The 17,777-nt window shown below is 48.3% G+C and overlaps 1 protein-coding gene across 1 annotated transcript; it reads right to left on the bottom strand.

The window, feature by feature from the left end:
• Window positions 1-127: 127 nt before the first annotated feature.
• On the bottom strand, window positions 128-2,341 carry LOC142767720 (uncharacterized). Its single transcript, XM_075869934.1, has 4 exons — window positions 2,152-2,341; window positions 1,147-1,343; window positions 628-948; window positions 128-322 (listed from the first exon to the last, which is right to left on the bottom strand). Exons 1-4 carry the CDS (start codon window positions 2,339-2,341, stop codon window positions 128-130), a joined length of 903 nt encoding a protein of 300 aa, XP_075726049.1.
• Window positions 2,342-17,777: the final 15,436 nt, after the last annotated feature.

The following is a 17,777-nucleotide window of genomic DNA, read 5'->3' as shown; positions in this document are numbered from 1 at the left end:
ACGAGCCCAACGGAAAAAAAAGTTTGCCATGCTGTACGTTGCACGTCCTTGCTACAGAGACTTAAAATGAGTTCACTTCCATGTTGACACTATGCGTTACTAAGAATAAGTCGTGCCAACTATAGGTTCAAATGGGAACTCTCTCGAGTTCATTTCGCACAAACTCACTTTCATCGTCCGTGTCCGCGAGCTGCGCCGTCACGTTTTCGTCGTCCACGAGAGCGTAGTGGGCAAGGAGGTACTGGTAGAAGTCGTCGACTTCATCCTCTTCGAGTGAGCGCCGCGCGCTGACGAATTCTCTCACTTCGGGGTTCAAGGTGATCTGTAATACGAAGGGGTTGGCGATTCCCGTGAAAGCTTACTCCATCTCCTAACGAGAGATGCAAGTTTAGGGAAGCCAGGAGGCCACCGGCATAGCAGGAGATTTTTCGCCTTCCTCGAAACTTCTAAATTTTGAATGTGCGCGTTTACAATTACATAGACACACCAACGTACGTGAAGAGTTGAACAACTCCCACCCCTCTTTTATGAGTGTTATATGCCTGGGGTTGTCTTAAGAGCTATATAACATCGCACCGAATCCGTACAAGTGAAAAAAGAAAAAAAAACAAGAACAGGGGTGCTTACCACTAGTGAAAAAGGTGCAGGTCCTTCTGCGGTGACGTCATAATTAAGGGAGAAAGAAACCGGAGCGTCGATGCCGTAGTCAAGAGAGAGCTGCATCATGCGTTGCAGCGGGTCCTCGCTGGGATCGTCCTTCATGCGGCGCAAGTCCAGGTTGAAGTGTTGCAAGAAGGACAGCACGTCCTGAACGCCCTCTGTCGGTTTCCGCGCGTACTCGAGGCAGGAGTTCATGAGCTCCTGTCCGTCTTCCACACTGCGCTTCACTCCTACGGTGGCCTCCTCGGTTCCGTTTTCCTCCGTCGCCGCCTTGGGCTGCGCATGCGACTAATTCAAATATGACATGCGTGAGCACCAGATTAATACAATGGACTCGGAAAAAGAAGATCGAAAGAAGTTTAAGTTGCCGTAACAAATTCATAACGTACCATACTACCACGTGACCTTGCGTGAATTTTAAGGGCGTGGAATATAGTCACAAACAAAAAAGACACTGATTTGCAAGACACAACGATTGTGACACACCTTGGACACATGGAAGTCGAAGCTGGGGAAGGCCACGGACTCGCGGCACACGAAGGTGTTTCGCTCCTTGCACGCGTCCGCCTGGCTACCGACCGTTGCGTCGAACCAGTCCTTCATGTGACGGCAGAACGAGGTGTTGCACTCAACATAGATCCCTTCGGTGGCCACCGTACGTGGAGCCGCGTACTCTTCGCCTCCTGGGAACGAGAATATATATATAGGTTTGCAATAACAACCATTCAAATGTCCCGGCCTTCACGGCAAGTGGATACAGAGTACACAACCTTTTCATGCAAAAATTTGAAGAACATTACCTACCTACCTACCTACCTACCTACCTACCTACCTACCTACCTACCTACCTACCTACCTACCTACCTACCTACCTACCTACCTACCTACCTACCTACCTACCTACCTACCTACCTACCTACCTACCTACCTACCTACCTACCTACCTACCTACCTACCTACCTACCTACCTACCTACCTACCTACCTACCTACCTACCTACCTACCTACCTACCTACCTACCTACCTACCTACCTACCTACCTACCTACCTACCTACCTACCTACCTACCTACCTACCTACCTACCTACCTACCTACCTACCTACCTACCTACCTACCTACCTACCTACCTACCTACCTACCTACCTACCTACCTACCTACCTACCTACCTACCTACCTACCTACCTACCTGCCTACCTGCCTACCTACCTACCTACCTGCCTACCTGCCTACCTGCCTACCTACCTACCTACCTACCTGCCTGCCTGCCTACCTGCCTACCTGCCTACCTACCTACCTACCTACCTACCTACCTGCCTGCCTGCCTGCCTGCCTAATAAAATCATCTGCGCATTTTTTGATGTATCAATTTATTCACCTCTACCGATAACTACAGACTTCCCTGTCTAAGAAAAGGTATTCTGGTATCTACACATAACTGAGCCATCTATTCGTTCAATGACATCCATAATAGTTTGTCCTCAGCTGTCACCTCCCCCATGCTCCGGCTGGTCCGCCTGCTCTGCCGAAGTCGTCGGACCCTCTTCATTAGTCACATCGTCGACGACGGGCGTAATCATGCCTTCGTGTGTCATTGGTCTGTGCCGAACCTCGTCCTGTGGTAGTTCTGTGGCTCGCCGAGCTTGCGGTCTCCGAATCACTTCCTCCGTTGTCTGCGACATAGTTTAAGAAGAATGAACAGAGCGCAACCTCTTATAGAGAATCTTGTTAGCACTTAGAGACTTGGGCGGTGGCCTTGTCGTACGCGATGAACCCTCTTGCCTGGATGTACACTACTTCCATTACGTTCCATACAATACGCATCTGAACAGAATGTTGTGTAGGCTAAGGACAAAAGACACGGTGATTCGCTTTTGTCGGGGAGTCTAATAAGGCTACAAGGGGCATGCGCATTGTATATATGTAGCTTATATTGTAACAGAGCTGGCAAAAAGTAATGTAACAGAGCAGACAAAGCCCTTTGCAATCTTTTTTTTCAGACGAGTTGAGCATTGGTGGACAAAGAGTGTGAGTCGCCGTATAGCTTCACTCTTCACGTCTGAAACCTCATGAAGTGCTATTTGGTACATTTTCAAATTTCGCCATGTTGTCAATATCATCCATTGGTCAACTACAATTGGCCCAGAAGACTAGCTGTTATGGCCTTTCCGATTGGCTTAAAACGCCGCCATTACAAAATTTGACGAGATGGGTGAATCGGACAGTGTCCAGAAAGCATCCGTGGCTAGTGCAAAAGCGCGTCCTACATAGTTTCAGTTCAGTTGCAAGTATGTTGGGCGGAGTGACATTAGGGAGCGCTGCAGTAAAGGAGGCAAAGGTACCAGATCAAAGCCACGAAGGGAAGCATAGGTGGCGGTGGAACAATGATAAATGAAACAAAGGGGCGATTGAGCAAAACGGGGCGAACATAAAGTGGACAATTTTTAGCTTTTGTCGCTCATGAAGCAAAAAAAAAAAAATTGCACTTGCCAGTTCTTCATTTGCAGGCGGTGCAGTTTCTGGAAGTCCGAAGGGCCCCCTTTGACGAGAACCGCGGAAAGCTTTTGGTTCAGATGTCTGTAAGAATACAAAACAGAACCCTTTCAAAATTTTATTCGAAGGTCTGAGCTTATATCAGCACTGACAATTAGCGACTGAGTGCCTGGAGGACAGAGATTTTTTCTGCTGCGCTATCTTCACAAGCTCATGAACTTTGAATAGCTGGTCGAACGTCACTACACTGAAAAATAAAAATTAGGGCACATTCCCTACCGCGAAGGTATAGAACCAATTCTATTTCTCTATTTCTCTCCCTCTCAAGGATATATGTTTCAATCTCTACCTCGGAACTTCCCGCCTCCTCACTTTTTCTCCTTCTCACTTCGTTGCTATGCTATGCTTTACGATACCCTGCATGGCAATGCGATGTCGTGCTAGCGTGCCTGGATGGATGAGTCATTGAGACTGTAGTGAACTTATAGTTCACTATTGCTAAGGAAGCCGCCATGGGGTCGCAATGACGCCGGTTCGAGTGTCGCCTCGCCAAGAAATAATCTAGCGACGAATATGTGTTTTCCACCTTTCTCTCCTTGCACTCATTATCTTGCCCGTCAAAGTTGATGTTGCATCGCACGCCGCAGAAATCGGTGTGCGTGCCAGTCAAAGATGGTGACTTTTGATCTACGACACACGGCGAACGTCGACCATGAAAGTCGCGCTGTAAAATTGTTGAATGCGCCATACATTACTATCCAGCGATTCTAGTAATATAAAGCTCAAGGGACGATATTCGCAACCCCCCCCCCCCCCCCCCCCCGCGCGTGCCTGACAAACAGGAAGGTCAACCGCTGAACCTCTACCCGTGATTTATGGAAGTGATCAACGCTGAAAGTGGTTGCATTTAACGGTGCCACCAATAATTAGGTGATGCGGCAGGCTATATTCTAGAATTACCAGGCGCAAATGTACCAACTTTCGTAAACAATTTCCCCCACCTCCCCGAAGGAAATAGTGAGGAAATGCGAGTGTATTGCGTAGTGTTCATAACTACTCGCACGTGAGAACCCAACGTTAAAATAATAACGCGTTGAGAACGCGCTGTTTTCAGGGTGTTGCAAGGCAACACAAACGCTACAAACACGTTTCAAACGCACTGCATTGAGGCGGCGGCGGCGGCGGTGGTGGTGGTGGTGGTGGTAGTGGCGGTGGTGGTGGTGGTGGTGGTGGTGGTAGTAGTAGTAGTAGTAGTAGTAGTAGTAGTAGTAGTAGTAGTAGTAGTAAACATTTATTTAAAAAAACAGAGGTTGCTAGGGAGACCAACCCCTAGTGGGTAAGCCTCCCTGCAGTACTAGGTGGAGTCCCTAGTCAGGGACCCCATTGGTCGTGGCCGCTGTTCTGGCACGCTGGACCATGGCTCGTTGGGCCGCAAGGTCCTGGCAACCGAGCAGGGCCACCTCCCAGTCCTCTCTTGTTGGATTTGTGTTCGGGGGTAAAGAAGGATTGAGCTGGCATGCCCATACCATGTGGTAGGTGCCAGCCAACTCTGCACAGTACTGGCAGCGGCCGGAAAAGGAAGTATAAGTGTTTAAGCACTGCCGGGCACAGTAAGGTATTGCTAAATAGCTGGATAATAATTCTCCCGTCCGCCTTCCTGAGTCCTTTGTAGGGCGGAGGAAAACGGCAGTGGGAGTTCCGGTAATGGGTAATTATCTCTCTATAAGTTAGGAGAGGTGCGTTCTCTTCACGTTCAAGTCAAAGAGGTGGGTGCTCCGGTTGCTAGGGCGGGGATAATCACGCGCACCCGCAGCTGTGGCTGACAGCGGCCGACGCCGAAGCGTGACATGGTGCGGGGTCGGGTTGATAGGGACGCGCCCGTCCGCAGCAGTTGCTATGAGAGAGGACGGTGGACGGGTCCCGACGGACGCCTGACACATCCCGACTAAGAACCCGACTAAGAAATGCATTCGCATTTAAAATGTAACAGACAAAAACTTCCCTGTCAGGTTACCTTAACAAGGTCTTACCATGCGTTTGTTCCATCCCGTGACGAAGACCAAGACCATGACAAAACATGCTAGTAGTATGAACGAGGCGAACACTTCCTTCCAGTGGCGACGGGCTTTGATCTGATACCGCTGCCGCACTGGGTCATCAAGCAAGCTGCACGCGCATATGAAAATTAGCGAAGCAGTGATCTCATCCTAAGCATTCGGCGCATGTTCCTTCAGTAAAAACAAAAACAAAAACAAAGGAAGCCTACAGAGCATCTGCATGTAATACAAAAGTCCACGGTACTTCTTATCTATCTGCCCCGCCGCGGTGGTCTAGTGCTGCGGACCCACAGGTCGCAGGATCGAATCCCGGCTGCGGCTGCTGCATTCCCGATAGAGGCGGAAATGTTGTAGGCCCGTACGCTGAGATTTGGGTGCACGTTGAAGAACTCCAGGTGGTCGAAATTTCCGGAGCCCTCCACTACGGCGTCTCTCATAATCATATGGTGGTTTTAGGACGTTAAACACCACATATCTATCTATCTATCTATCTATCTATCTATCTATCTATCTATCTATCTATCTATCTATCTATCTATCTATCTATCTATCTATCTATCTATCTATCTATCTATCTATCTATCTATCTATCTATCTATCTATCTATCTATCTATCTATCTATCTATCTATCTATCTATCTATCTGTCTGTCTGTCTGTCTATCTATCTATCTATCTATCTATCTATCTATCTATCTATCTATCTATCTATCTATCTATCTATCTATCTATCTATCTATCTATCTATCTATCTATCTATCTATCTATCTATCTATCTATCTATCTATCTATCTATCTATCTATCTATCTATCTATCTATCTATCTATCTATCTATCTATCTATCTATCTATCTATCTATCTATCGCACTAAGTAAGCGATGAGAAAATCTTTACGGATTTCTCAGAGAAGATAAGCTTTCTGGTTCGGGGACTGAACTCGTGAAGAATGTTTTTTCAGGGTGATTTTTGTACCAACTGAGATAACCAGTAATTTATAGCGCGAGGTCAGCCCAATGGCCCAATACATTGATACAGGGAGGGGAGAGAGGGAGAGTTTACAGACGACCATTCGTCCCCCCCCCCCCCCCCGAAGGAGAACCCTACACATGCCTATCTTGCAACCACCCAGAGCCGTTTCACTTCTGTCTGGGAGGCATAACGCTCATTGTTGATAAAAATAAATAAATAAATAAATAAATAAATAAATAAATATGAAACCAGGCACGCATGCTTCAAGCTCCGATAGCCCCCCTTAATTCAGTGTGAGAAGTGCTCTTAAGTTTATATTTTTTTTACATGAGCGAACTTGGTCACGTGACGATATTTTCAACGTACACCATGAGTGTGGGCGGGGCCGAGTCACACCTTTCGCAATAACGGATCGTGAATACTATGATACCAAACGCAATTTTGCCTTTCTTTAGTTCATTTTTACGTGCCCTTGCAGCGTTACCCTTACATTATTCGAACTGCTCTATATTGAGAAAAAAATTCAATGGTGTTACCTGAGTGATGAGACAGACGGTGACAGAGACAGCCTCCTACATGTGAATCAAGAGAGGGGGAGAGAAAGAGGTAGAGATGTGCCAGATCAAGTAAGAACAGTGACATTTGGTGTCGGGGGGTCTTAAGTTGTGAAACAGAAGGCCACCCTTTTATTGCTGGAGAGCAGTGAAGATTAACTCGATCATTTCGTGCCTCCAACATATAATCAAGCATGTAGTCAAGTCAACATATAATCAAGCACTTAGCCATCATCAGTCAGCATAAGCCAGTGCTACAGTCGGAAACAAATTTAGAAGTCCGCGTCATTTCCTCCTCAAAGGCAGATGTGCACCATAACTCGCGTCTATGGCGAGCACTCCAGGCTGACGTCATGAGCTGGACAGCCGGTAATCCCGCCTTCAGAGAACGTTCCCGAGTGCATGAGCAGCGGAGTCAATCGGTTGCCTCACTTCGGTAATATTTTGCCTTATTTCTCAATGACAAATAAAAGTTCATTGAATGATCGAAGAAGAAAAACATAAAGAAGAGGAAATGGACATGGGCTGGGCATGTAGCGCGTAGACAGGATAACCGCTGGTCATTAAGGGTAACTAACTGGATTCCCAGAGAAGGGAAGCGGGTTAGGGGGAGACAGAAGGTTAGGTGGGCAGATGAGATTAAGAAGTTTGCGGGTATAAATTGGCAGCAGCAAGCACAGGACCGGGTTAACTGGCGGAACATGGGAGAGGCCTTTGTCCTGCAGTGGACGTAGTCAGGCTGATGATGATGATGAAGAAGAAGAAGAAGATGATGATGATGAATGACCGACTGATTTACATACATGTGTGCAGCCTCGGTGTGCATGACTTTTTGAGTTATTACCAAGCATGGCTAATAGTTGCCATAATTTAGCAAGCGGCAGGCCACATCACCCATTCGCGCTACACTAACGATTAAGTGACGGTTCGTATAGAGCGAGTCAACAGGCTCCAGCTTTTTCAAAGGCTCCCTCCCTCAAAGAAGCTCTGCAATACGTAGAGTACACCTCGGCGATCATGTTTTCCGAACATTTCAGGGCTTCACGCCGCGTAGAGCATTCATTTCCAAAAACAATTCCCGTGCTCCTTTCCTACGGCCCCAAAGCTCCGTCCACGCGCAGTGACGCAAGGTCACCGATCGGTGACTCGACGTAGCACGCAGCTCGTCGATTGGTCTAAACAAGTCACGAGGACGGGCTACGCCTTCTCCTCCGTGTGAGGAAAATGGGTGGCGAGGCCGCGCGAAAATTTGAAGCCAACTGAAACCGATTTTCTAACCCCTGTAACTTCTTTAATATAGCACGCTTTCACAAAATCCTTGCAGCAGCGTGTTCCCAAAGGAAACTTGCACGTACTTCTTTTTTGAACAAATTTTGGACGACTTGGTTGTTTACTGACCATTGAAGAGAGAAAATACGACAAGCCTAGACTCTATTGTTGACATTCCACGAATTGCGGGGCGCGGACTTACGATAAATTGTACGCTCTGCCGTACAACAAGCTGTATGTCCGTTCGATTCGCTTGCGCCAGTCGGAACCGGTTCACGGCTGTGCATGCGAAGTTCAGAAATTGTGCAGAGTAAGTTCAGCGGTGCAGGCACAGCACGGCACTCGAAACGAATGACGATGTGCCGACAAGGTGCAGGCCTTATCTCTTTTCGCCTAACCGTTCAGCCGTTCAGCAAACACTGACCGATTGCGAATCGCACACGCAGACAATTTATAAGGCGCAAACATCTCGACGAAACACACCGCGTTTTTAGAGGCGGGTACCGCGATTAAGCCTCCATGCTGCGTCGTCTGCTCAGCTGCACGCGCGGCTGCACCAAGCCGGCACCGTTAGCGTAGGAGGGTGCTGCACCTCTTCTGCACCTTTCGAAACAAATGGCGGGGCTCAGAGGTCGTCAATGCTGCACCGCTGAAACGAATGGCAAGGCGCAGCACCTCGTGAACTGCTTCACGTGGTGTAGGCGAATTGAACGGACCTTGTGTACAGGTGGATACAGGACCTCGTTTCACGGTGTGCAGGACACAACCGGCCTACAATCCTCAGCATCCTTTGGGGTGAACAGCCCTGTGGACAGCTTACGTGTGCCGACTGGGAAGTGCGCACGCATCATTAATTAAACGGTACTTACCTCATGGATATCACAGGGGGAGAGCGAGAGCGCAGGAAGAACGTGCGGGCCGTGGTTTTCAGAGCAGTCCCCGCGGGTCCTCTCGTCGGAGTGGCAGAGAGAGAGGCGATGAGTGACCGACGTGGCTACAATGGTTGACAAACACGGCCTCTTCCAACGGCGTTTCGCGGACTTAGTAATGCCGACGATGATGATTACCATCTGTGGCACGTACCCACTTGCGTGCAAAACCAGAGAACTGGGTGACAAGACCTTCCATGTCTCGATCGAGTGCACTGTTAACTTATTTCCCCCATTACCTGCTTTCCTTCACCCTTTACGTAACGAGGATCTGTGGGACGATGCTCTCCGTGATGGACCTCCCGAAGTCCTCCCAGCTCTGATACAGCGGGCCAGGCTTGTCGCTGGAGTCATCCTAGGGACCCTGGACTAGGGGTTCCTCCCACGCCCTCCTTCTCCATGCTTTTGTGAATAAAGACGTTTCTCTCTCTCTCTTTGGGTGGCAAGAGGAGAGATACCCGTGACACAATGCTTGCGGCAAATTTCGTCATAGGAAGCAGACACATATACTGCAACGCAGCTTCTGAGCTGGTGCACTGGAACCCAGGGCTGGGGGCTAAAGGGCAGAAATTCGCTTCCATGGACAAAAACAAGGCTGTGTCGCGAATACAGAACAGCCTCAAAAGCTACTCCGAGTAGAAGTCGCTGTTCAGCTAGTTGGTACATGTCTGAATTAACTAGTCAACCTTACGCCAAAATTACAACCACACAGAAAAAGAAACATCCACTATATGCATGTTCTTCTTCTGTGTTTTTAAATGCGAAGCATTTCTTATGCCTAGTTCACACTGAAACATCCGCTTTCTACAGCGACCGAAATTGTCCTGCCGCCGAAACGCAGCGTCGTTCGGACTGGACGCGCCCCGCGCCGCCGAATATGCCATCTACTACGGGGCGAACGCGGGATGGATGCGCTGTCATTCGGTTGTTGTCGCGGCTCGCAAACACTAATACGCTATCCGGTGGTGTATACTTCGGCGATTCTCGTACTCAAGAAGCAAGAAAACACAGTACTGCTTACTTTGCTGGCAAGTGGCTATTTTGTAATGCATGAAGAGCAAAAAAACCACCGACGCCAGCGGCGTTGGTGGGTTTGTTTTGCTCTGCAAGACCGCAACAAGCTCGGTTACGCCAACAGCAAGCTCGGTCACCTCTTTCACGAAATACGGAGGCGAAGTAGGCACAGAGTAGGTTAAACTCCCGTTGGTTTCAACATTCAGTTACGTGCACTGCGGCATAACAACTGAGTAGGGCTTGGCCGCCATTTTTCAAAATTCCTCGACTAGCTCTCCTATTGGTCCGCGGTGACCGATTCGGCGGCAGACGCCGCGAAAATCGGTCCGAGAGCGATCGGCGCGGAGAGGGCCCTTTCGGCGGATCTCGCCGCCGCCGAACCGGATTCGGAGCACTTTCTGCGGCCGGAATGCCCAGTGTGAACGCGGCCTTAGCGAGCTTCGGCGACTTTCCGCGTATCTATATTTATCCATTGAATGCGAGGCATTTCTTAACGTACATTGGGACTTTCATTGGTGACTCCATCCATCCATCCATCCATCCATCCATCCATCCATCCATCCACCCGTCCGTCCGTCCACCCACCCACCCGCCGACCCACCCACCGACCCACCCACATATTCGTCCGTCCACCCGTCCGTCCGTCCGTCCGTCCGTCCGTCCGTCCATGCATCCATCCGCCCATCCATCCGTCCGTCCATCCATCCGTCCGTCCATCCATCCATCCATCCATCCGTCCGTCCGTCCGTCCGTCCATGCATCCGTCCATCAGTTCATCCATCCATCCACCAACCCACCCACCCACCCTACAACTACTACTAATCAGATCTCAGTTTTTACTTTCCAATACAAAGATACGATTATGAAAGACGTCATTGCGGACGGTTCCGGCAATTTGGACCATTTGTTGTTCCTAAACGAGCACGTACATTGCACAGTGTTGGGAACTCTACCATTTCGCCTTCATCGAATTGCGACCGCCGCGGCGGAGATCGTAGATCGAGGGCAAAGGTACGGCGTTAAGGTGTCTGACGTCATGAGGACGTCACACCAGACGTCATCGCGGGGTGTTCTTTTTTTATTTTTTGCAGTGACGCAACCGTCGCATTGTGAAGCGTTAAAGTAGCCGAAAATTCGAGTAACTCCTTTTATACAGAGACAACGCTGCAGTGTATATAGTCCTTCACAGAAATGCGAGACCTTCAACAACGCAGGTATTGCGCCGGGGACCTCGAGCGAATGCACAAACACGGGGCGCTGCCCGAACGAGTCGCCCAGATCTCGTCCGTCAGCGAAGTGGAAGCGTCCGCCATGATTCGGGACGGCCTGAAAGGCATGCAGGGCATGCACGACTTCATGAGGCTGGCGGGCGTCGTCAAGGATCGGGTGAAGTGCGGCCCGGTCACGGCGCCGTTCCTCTCGCAGCTGGACAGTCTCGACGATATATGCTGGATGCGTGTGAGGAGATACCTGCGGCTCGATGACATCCGGGACTCCGGGCCGCAGCCACCTGCAGGTAATAGCGTGCAGTGACGGTTGCAACGACTTTCGGAAAGAGCAGTCGTAAAGTGGACTGTGTTCGCCCCAACCGTTGTGGTTGTGCAGCTCTGAACGTTTTTCTCCTTCTGGCATTTTAAAAATAACTGTCCGAAGTTGTCACAATGTCGCATTCGGCCTCTAGAGGTGGATTTAATATATTATTGCGGGTATAATTGAGGCATGACAAAGTGAAACTTATTGGAGGCTAACGGGAGGGTCACTTTTAAAGCTTGTTTCGTGTATGTCTAATTTTTTTTGCTGTAAGCGCATATCCATTCCTTGCTGACACAAGTGAAATATATTCAAATAAAACGAAAGCTTGCGACCCTTCGTTCCCTACTCTAGAAAGAAAACAGCTAGAAAAGACTGAAAACAAGCACGAGAACACCTATAGGTCCTGCGCTGACAAAAAAAATTAAGAATGAGTGCATTGGCACACATAAGTGCAGTGTATCTTAATTTACTGTTGTCTTGTCCTGCTCGGCTTTGGGCAATAAAAGTAGCTGTTATTTGGCCATGTGCCATTCAGTCATGTGCCAGATAAACCGCAAATTTTTACTTTGGCATACATGAAATTATGAGTTTTCGGAAAAAAAAATATGTTAAGCTTCTCGTTTCGTTTATTTTCCCCTCCTCACCAATATAGTCGCGCTTCAATGGTATGGTGCACGTTCATGCCTGTGACAAGGTGTTTCCGAGTGCTTAGCGTTAAAAGTTTCACGACTGATATGATTTGGCGATGGTTGCTTCTACAAGACGTCACGTCATTTGTACACGTACCAGGCATGCTTTTCTGGACATTCGTAATTTTGCGCTTAATATGACGTAGGTGTTACGCGTACAAAGTCGCGACGCAAACGCACCAGTTGTGTGCACAACTTCAGGTGACGGCAACATGACGTACAAAGAAGCGTTCAATTAAACAGTGTTTTTTTGTTGTAAACGCAACATTACGACAAAGCGAAAGTGAAGCCTTTATGTTTAACGTTTTGCATCAGACGATATTGTCAAACAATTTGGCTGCCATTTTTTAGATGAGCGATGAAGCCACAGTCACTTCTCTAGCCACTAAGTGAACCTGCTAAGCCTAGCGTCGACTTAGTCGACATCGTTATTTTCGGAGGCGTTTTGTGGCCGTGGTTATGCTGACTAAGATACGACGAGTAAGCCGTCGGCTGGTGGATTTTCTTACCGATTGTGCCCATATTGGGAAGACAGCGTTGACAGGCTGCCGGTAATACGACAGGAGTGATGACAGACGCCACAAAGCGCCTTTACTGCGTGGACCCCAGCAGAAGGCCGATGCCGTAGAAGTAAACTGATGGCAGCGTGAGCCTGAATCGTGGAATCGCAACCCCGTCAAGTAAGCCTGCGTTTCACTCGGGTGTTCTTGATGTTTCAGCTATGCACGTACTTACTACAGAAGAACAGGTGTAGATCTGTTTGATTTTGTGACTCACTTTTCGTGGCAAAGCGCCCACGTAATCACAGTTGTGCACATTGGCTCCGTGTTTGGCTGCGGCGGCCTCGTGTTCAGGTTTGCGGCATCCAGTGGTGCCTACGATATTAGAAAAAATTAAGGAGCTGTACAGAATTGCAATTCTGATAATGCCCCGTCTCTTTCTTTTGTATCTGTGGTTGTGGTTCATGTCATTTTATGTTAAGTCATGTGCCGACTAGCCCCACAGCGGAGTGTGATATTTATAACGTCGCCGATTCACAAATCACCATCCTGAGCAGTCGTGATCATTAACATGTTTCTAGATGTTTTGATAAAGATGCGTATGGAATACTGTAATTACGTTTTACAAATAAGTATACAGAAACACGAGCGCTAGGAGTGCAGGTTAATGACCTCATGTAAGGCTCGATCATTTGAATATGAAAGATATGGTCTAGAGCCGAATTCAAGCTACAAAAGTAATGCGTTCGCGAAGATGCTAACGATGGAAGGTAGGGGTGCGCGCTTTGAAAGTAAAGTGAGCACAAGATCAGTGCCCAATCTGGACGATCGAAACTAAAGTCTTTAGATATTTTTGCAAGTACCGCCATTCTTTTAACAAAGCCTCTGTTGCGCGCACCCTCCTCTCCCGCCTTTCGCCTCTCGGGCCGCCACGAACATCGCGCGTGTTATTAGCGTGCCATTGCAATCTTGATCATCAAAGTGGCCAGAGCCGGCCACTGGCATCGTGGTCGTTTGGTAGAGGATATAGATAAGGTTTGGGCACATGGGAGAGGAAGGTTGAACACTTTGGAGAGGATATGGAGGAGAGTGTCGTTACTTTCTCTATATTAAGGGAGTTCAGGCTAAACTGCATGCCAGCGCACTCTATCAGAAGCTTTGCTGTAGATAGTGAGAATGCGTCGGTACATCCAGCCTAGTCATCCTGACATTCTGACGCTCGCTTTTATCGGTGGTTTGAACAAAGTCGAGTTACTGCTATCACTACTTATCGGGGGTGAAAGTGGTGGTGTCGTTGGCTAGGCAGGCCGCGCAAGCCTCCTACTACTTTGTGATGACAAGGGTGAAGAAATGCAAAAGTTCTGTAAGCATCCACTAAGGAGCATTGATGATATTAGCGTGACTTCACTCGAGAAAGTGATAAAGTAAGTATCGCGAGTCCATTTGTCACTAGTAGTGTGACTAACAGGCAGTTGATCTTGGGAACTCCTTCGGAATGACAAAAAATAAAAAAAAACGTTGAAATGAAATAAAGGCGTAGAAGGTGTGCTTACTGTGAATTCCTGTTTGGCATAGTTGTGCTACTGTAGATAACGAAGTCTATGGCGACGAGTAATTGAATAAAGAAAAATAAACATAAAATGTTTCTTGTTATCGCAATCATTGTTTATCTACAAGGCCGAAGCAATGATTGCGTCAGCAACAAAGTAGAGTGTCACACGAAGCACAACAAGCAACTTGATACTTGCGGCACATGGCTAAAGCACAAAGAAGGACGCTTGATGAGAACGCACAGGTATCCCAGAACAAGCGTGAAGTAACAACTGTTCATTGATTACGTCCTTCGGAAAGCCGAAGATTCCGCCTAGGTCCAGTGGTTTCAAGCCGTCACTTGAGGCACCACCATTATCATCGACGTATGGCGCGACGGGACAGTGGTTAATGCCCTCTTCTCTCGCTTCGCCCAATGAACAATTTCATACTCTCTTTAAATAAAGTATGTGTGAAAGAGCGAGCAACCTTATTTTAAAATATCACAGCTTTGCCGCATAGGGGAATCAATGAACGGCATAGCAACCAATTGGAAGGTCATGCGCTGAATGGCAGGGAGATTGAAACGTGCCTCGTGTTTCTCTCACACAAAGGATGCATGAAACGTATTCACAGGTAAAGATGAATGCGAGTGAGCATCTCAGTTGTTACTTCGCTGTGTGTGAAAAGCGCGCCCTTTTCGCAGACGGAGACTGTGCAATGATTGTACTGGCCTTTATGTGCCCAGTAACTACAAGAGAATCATTCCGTTGAAAGTTCAGGCCAGCTGTATGATCCAGCCCCACCGCAAGATAAGGGCGCGCAAGTGACCATCCAATGCCTCCACTCCGTGGGGAAAATTACGCGTGGGAGATGAGAGCACACGCCGCCGCGTCGTGACGATGTGGCGACGCACGCTCATAGCGCCATCTTGCTGATAATGCTGAAAACAAGATAGTTTCCTCCTCCCCCCAAGGTTCCCGGCACCAGCGGTAAGTAGTAAATATAAATAGCTTGCCGTTTGAATGTTGAAGGAGGTGCTCATTCATAGCTCAGTGGCTAAGGCTTCGCACTCACACTTCAGAAGTCCAATGTTCGATTCCGCACACAGAAGTCTCTTAGGGGCGATGTTCCTGTTAGTTAAACCTTGTTAGGCGCCACGCGTAACCGAAAGAAAAGAAATGAGACAGAAAAAGAGGCAGTATCTCCCGAACAGTAATAGAGACGGCATTGTGTCATAGAAGTACATACATACTGCAGTTGATTGAGGATATTGTAAATGGCGCTGTACTGCTACTGTTCGATTGGCTGCTGCATGTGCTATGCCTGGGTACGTTGAGAACGAGTGCCTCTATCAGTCTTTTGGATAGTTGCCGTACTTGGTGGATTGTTGGTTGGGCTTGGAAGAAGCAGAGTGGCAGGCGCTTTGAAGACGCTTGCGCTCGGCTTCTTTGGCTCACGTCTCGTCGGTGTTACCCGCGCGCCATCTGCATTCTCGAATAAGATCGGACGCATGAACGCGTCCATGGATGGACGAATGCTTCACCCCACTAATCATCGTTCACTACGTGAATGTGCTGTGATTTTTCTGGATTATTTTTCTTTGTCATGTTTCGATATATATATATATATAAATACGTATACATATACCGTGACCAATGGCGGCACCGATCTCGACGCTGATGGCCGAACCCAGCCGAGAAAGTCCTTATAATTGCTATCGCAATAAAGTGGTGTACAGATTCATGTGTGTTTCAGACGCGCAATGCAAATGTTGACCATGCAGGACCCGACGCTCTTAGTGGAAGTGTTTATGTTTATAAGAAGGAAAAAAAGAGAAAAGTGAGCCCCGTAATTGTCTGCATCAGGTTGCGACACCTCAACAGTTGCTCACAGGGGATGGGGGTGAGGAGGTATTAAAAGGATAGAAATAAAGGTGTAGAGAGTCGAAAGAGAGATGCGCTAAGCCAGCGAGCGAGGACATAACGAGGGAATAGGAGAGATAGGAAAGATTGGAACATGGTCACAGGAGTCCGAGGACGGGATACCACTTGCGAGAGCTCTTGTCGGCGTCAGGAGATGGCGTAGAGCATGTCCAGAAGGTCAGAACTACGCTGTCGTCGGAGATCGGCGTCAGGAGATGAAGTATGGCGAGCCCAGTCGGCCAGAGCTACGCTGACGTCAGATATTGCGAGGGCACAACCGGTCAGCACGGAATCCATCGAGCGAGCCCCGACGCTCTTAGATAGTTATTTTAGGGGCGAAGTTCCTTTAAGCGGCACCAGTTCGTCCCTCATAGTCGTAGCCGTAGTCGTAGTCGTAGTGTGTAATCAGTGTTACATTTGGACGGGCAAGGTGGTGCCGGTGGGAGATTTCTCCTGTGTTTTGTTGAACAATAAAAAGTTCGCAGCGTGCGCGTTAACTTAAAGCCGAATGCTCTTGTCTCTCATTTACCATTAGCAGCCATTGGCATGTACATTGAGCACTATCTGACAAGAAAGGGTTGCTACGTTATACTCAGTGGGTGTAACCTCCTTAGTTTTAGAAAGGTTTAGCGAGCGTTGAGCCGCAGTGCCATGAATACTATGAACTAGTATATACCATGAACTCGAGGTGGTTAAAGGTGGAAAGTAGATACGAAGCGCAAGCCGTAAGAAAGTAAAAGCCGAATTCTCCTGTCATTTCCCACTAGCAGCCATTGGCACGTACATTGAACACTATCTGACAGGAAAAGGTTGCTACGTTATGCTCGTTGGGCGTAACCTCCTTGGTTTTAAAAAGGTTTAGAGAGCGTTGGGCCGCAGTGCCATGAATAAAGTGATTTAGTATATACCATGAACTAGAGGTGTTTAAAGGTCGGAAGTAGACCCGAAGCGCAAGCCGTAAAAAAATGTGCGTGTGCAATCTCTCGTTTAGTCCTTGGAATGTCCGCTGGATGGCGGTGCTTCTATGTGGGGAATATATGATGAAAAGATGCGAGATGGTGGTACTTGCAGTGCTGAATAGATGGACGAACGGACACACAGACAGATGCATGGATCGGCGCATGAACTGATGCAAGGGCGGATGCATGGACGAACGGAGGGACGGACGCACGAACAGACGCACGCACGGACAGACAAATGGACGCATGGACGGTCACACAGACGGGTGCATGGACGGACGGAAGCAAGAACGAATAGATGGACGAATGTTTCGCCTCAATCTCCGTCATTCACTCCGTGGATATGGTGCCATTTTTTTCTATTAAAATTCTGCGGTTGAAGTGAGCTCTGAGCGTTTCCTGCCGCGCACTGGCGTCTGACTGGTTTCACTGTGTTCCTGGCATTCTTCATTTTAGTGGCGAAGCTCTCTATTTTAGAGGCGAAGCTGGGCATGCCTGAGATGGAGCGTGACTCCATCTTAGTTATGCCCAGCTATATAAGCAAATATGTTGCCAGCCGGGTTTTCTAAATTATAGCAGTCACGTTTGTTGTTATAACAACATCACACGCGCTCGTTTATGATTGATTGATGGTTGATTGTTGGGGTTTAACGTCCCAAAACCACCACAAGATTATGAGAGACGCCGTAGTGGAGGG

The sequence above is a fragment of the Rhipicephalus microplus genome, chromosome 7 (assembly GCF_043290135.1).
Source record: "Rhipicephalus microplus isolate Deutch F79 chromosome 7, USDA_Rmic, whole genome shotgun sequence".
NCBI lineage: Eukaryota > Metazoa > Arthropoda > Arachnida > Ixodida > Ixodidae > Rhipicephalus > Rhipicephalus microplus.
The sequence above is the reverse complement of the archived record's forward strand: the minus strand, read 5'-3'. Positions and strand labels throughout refer to the sequence as shown.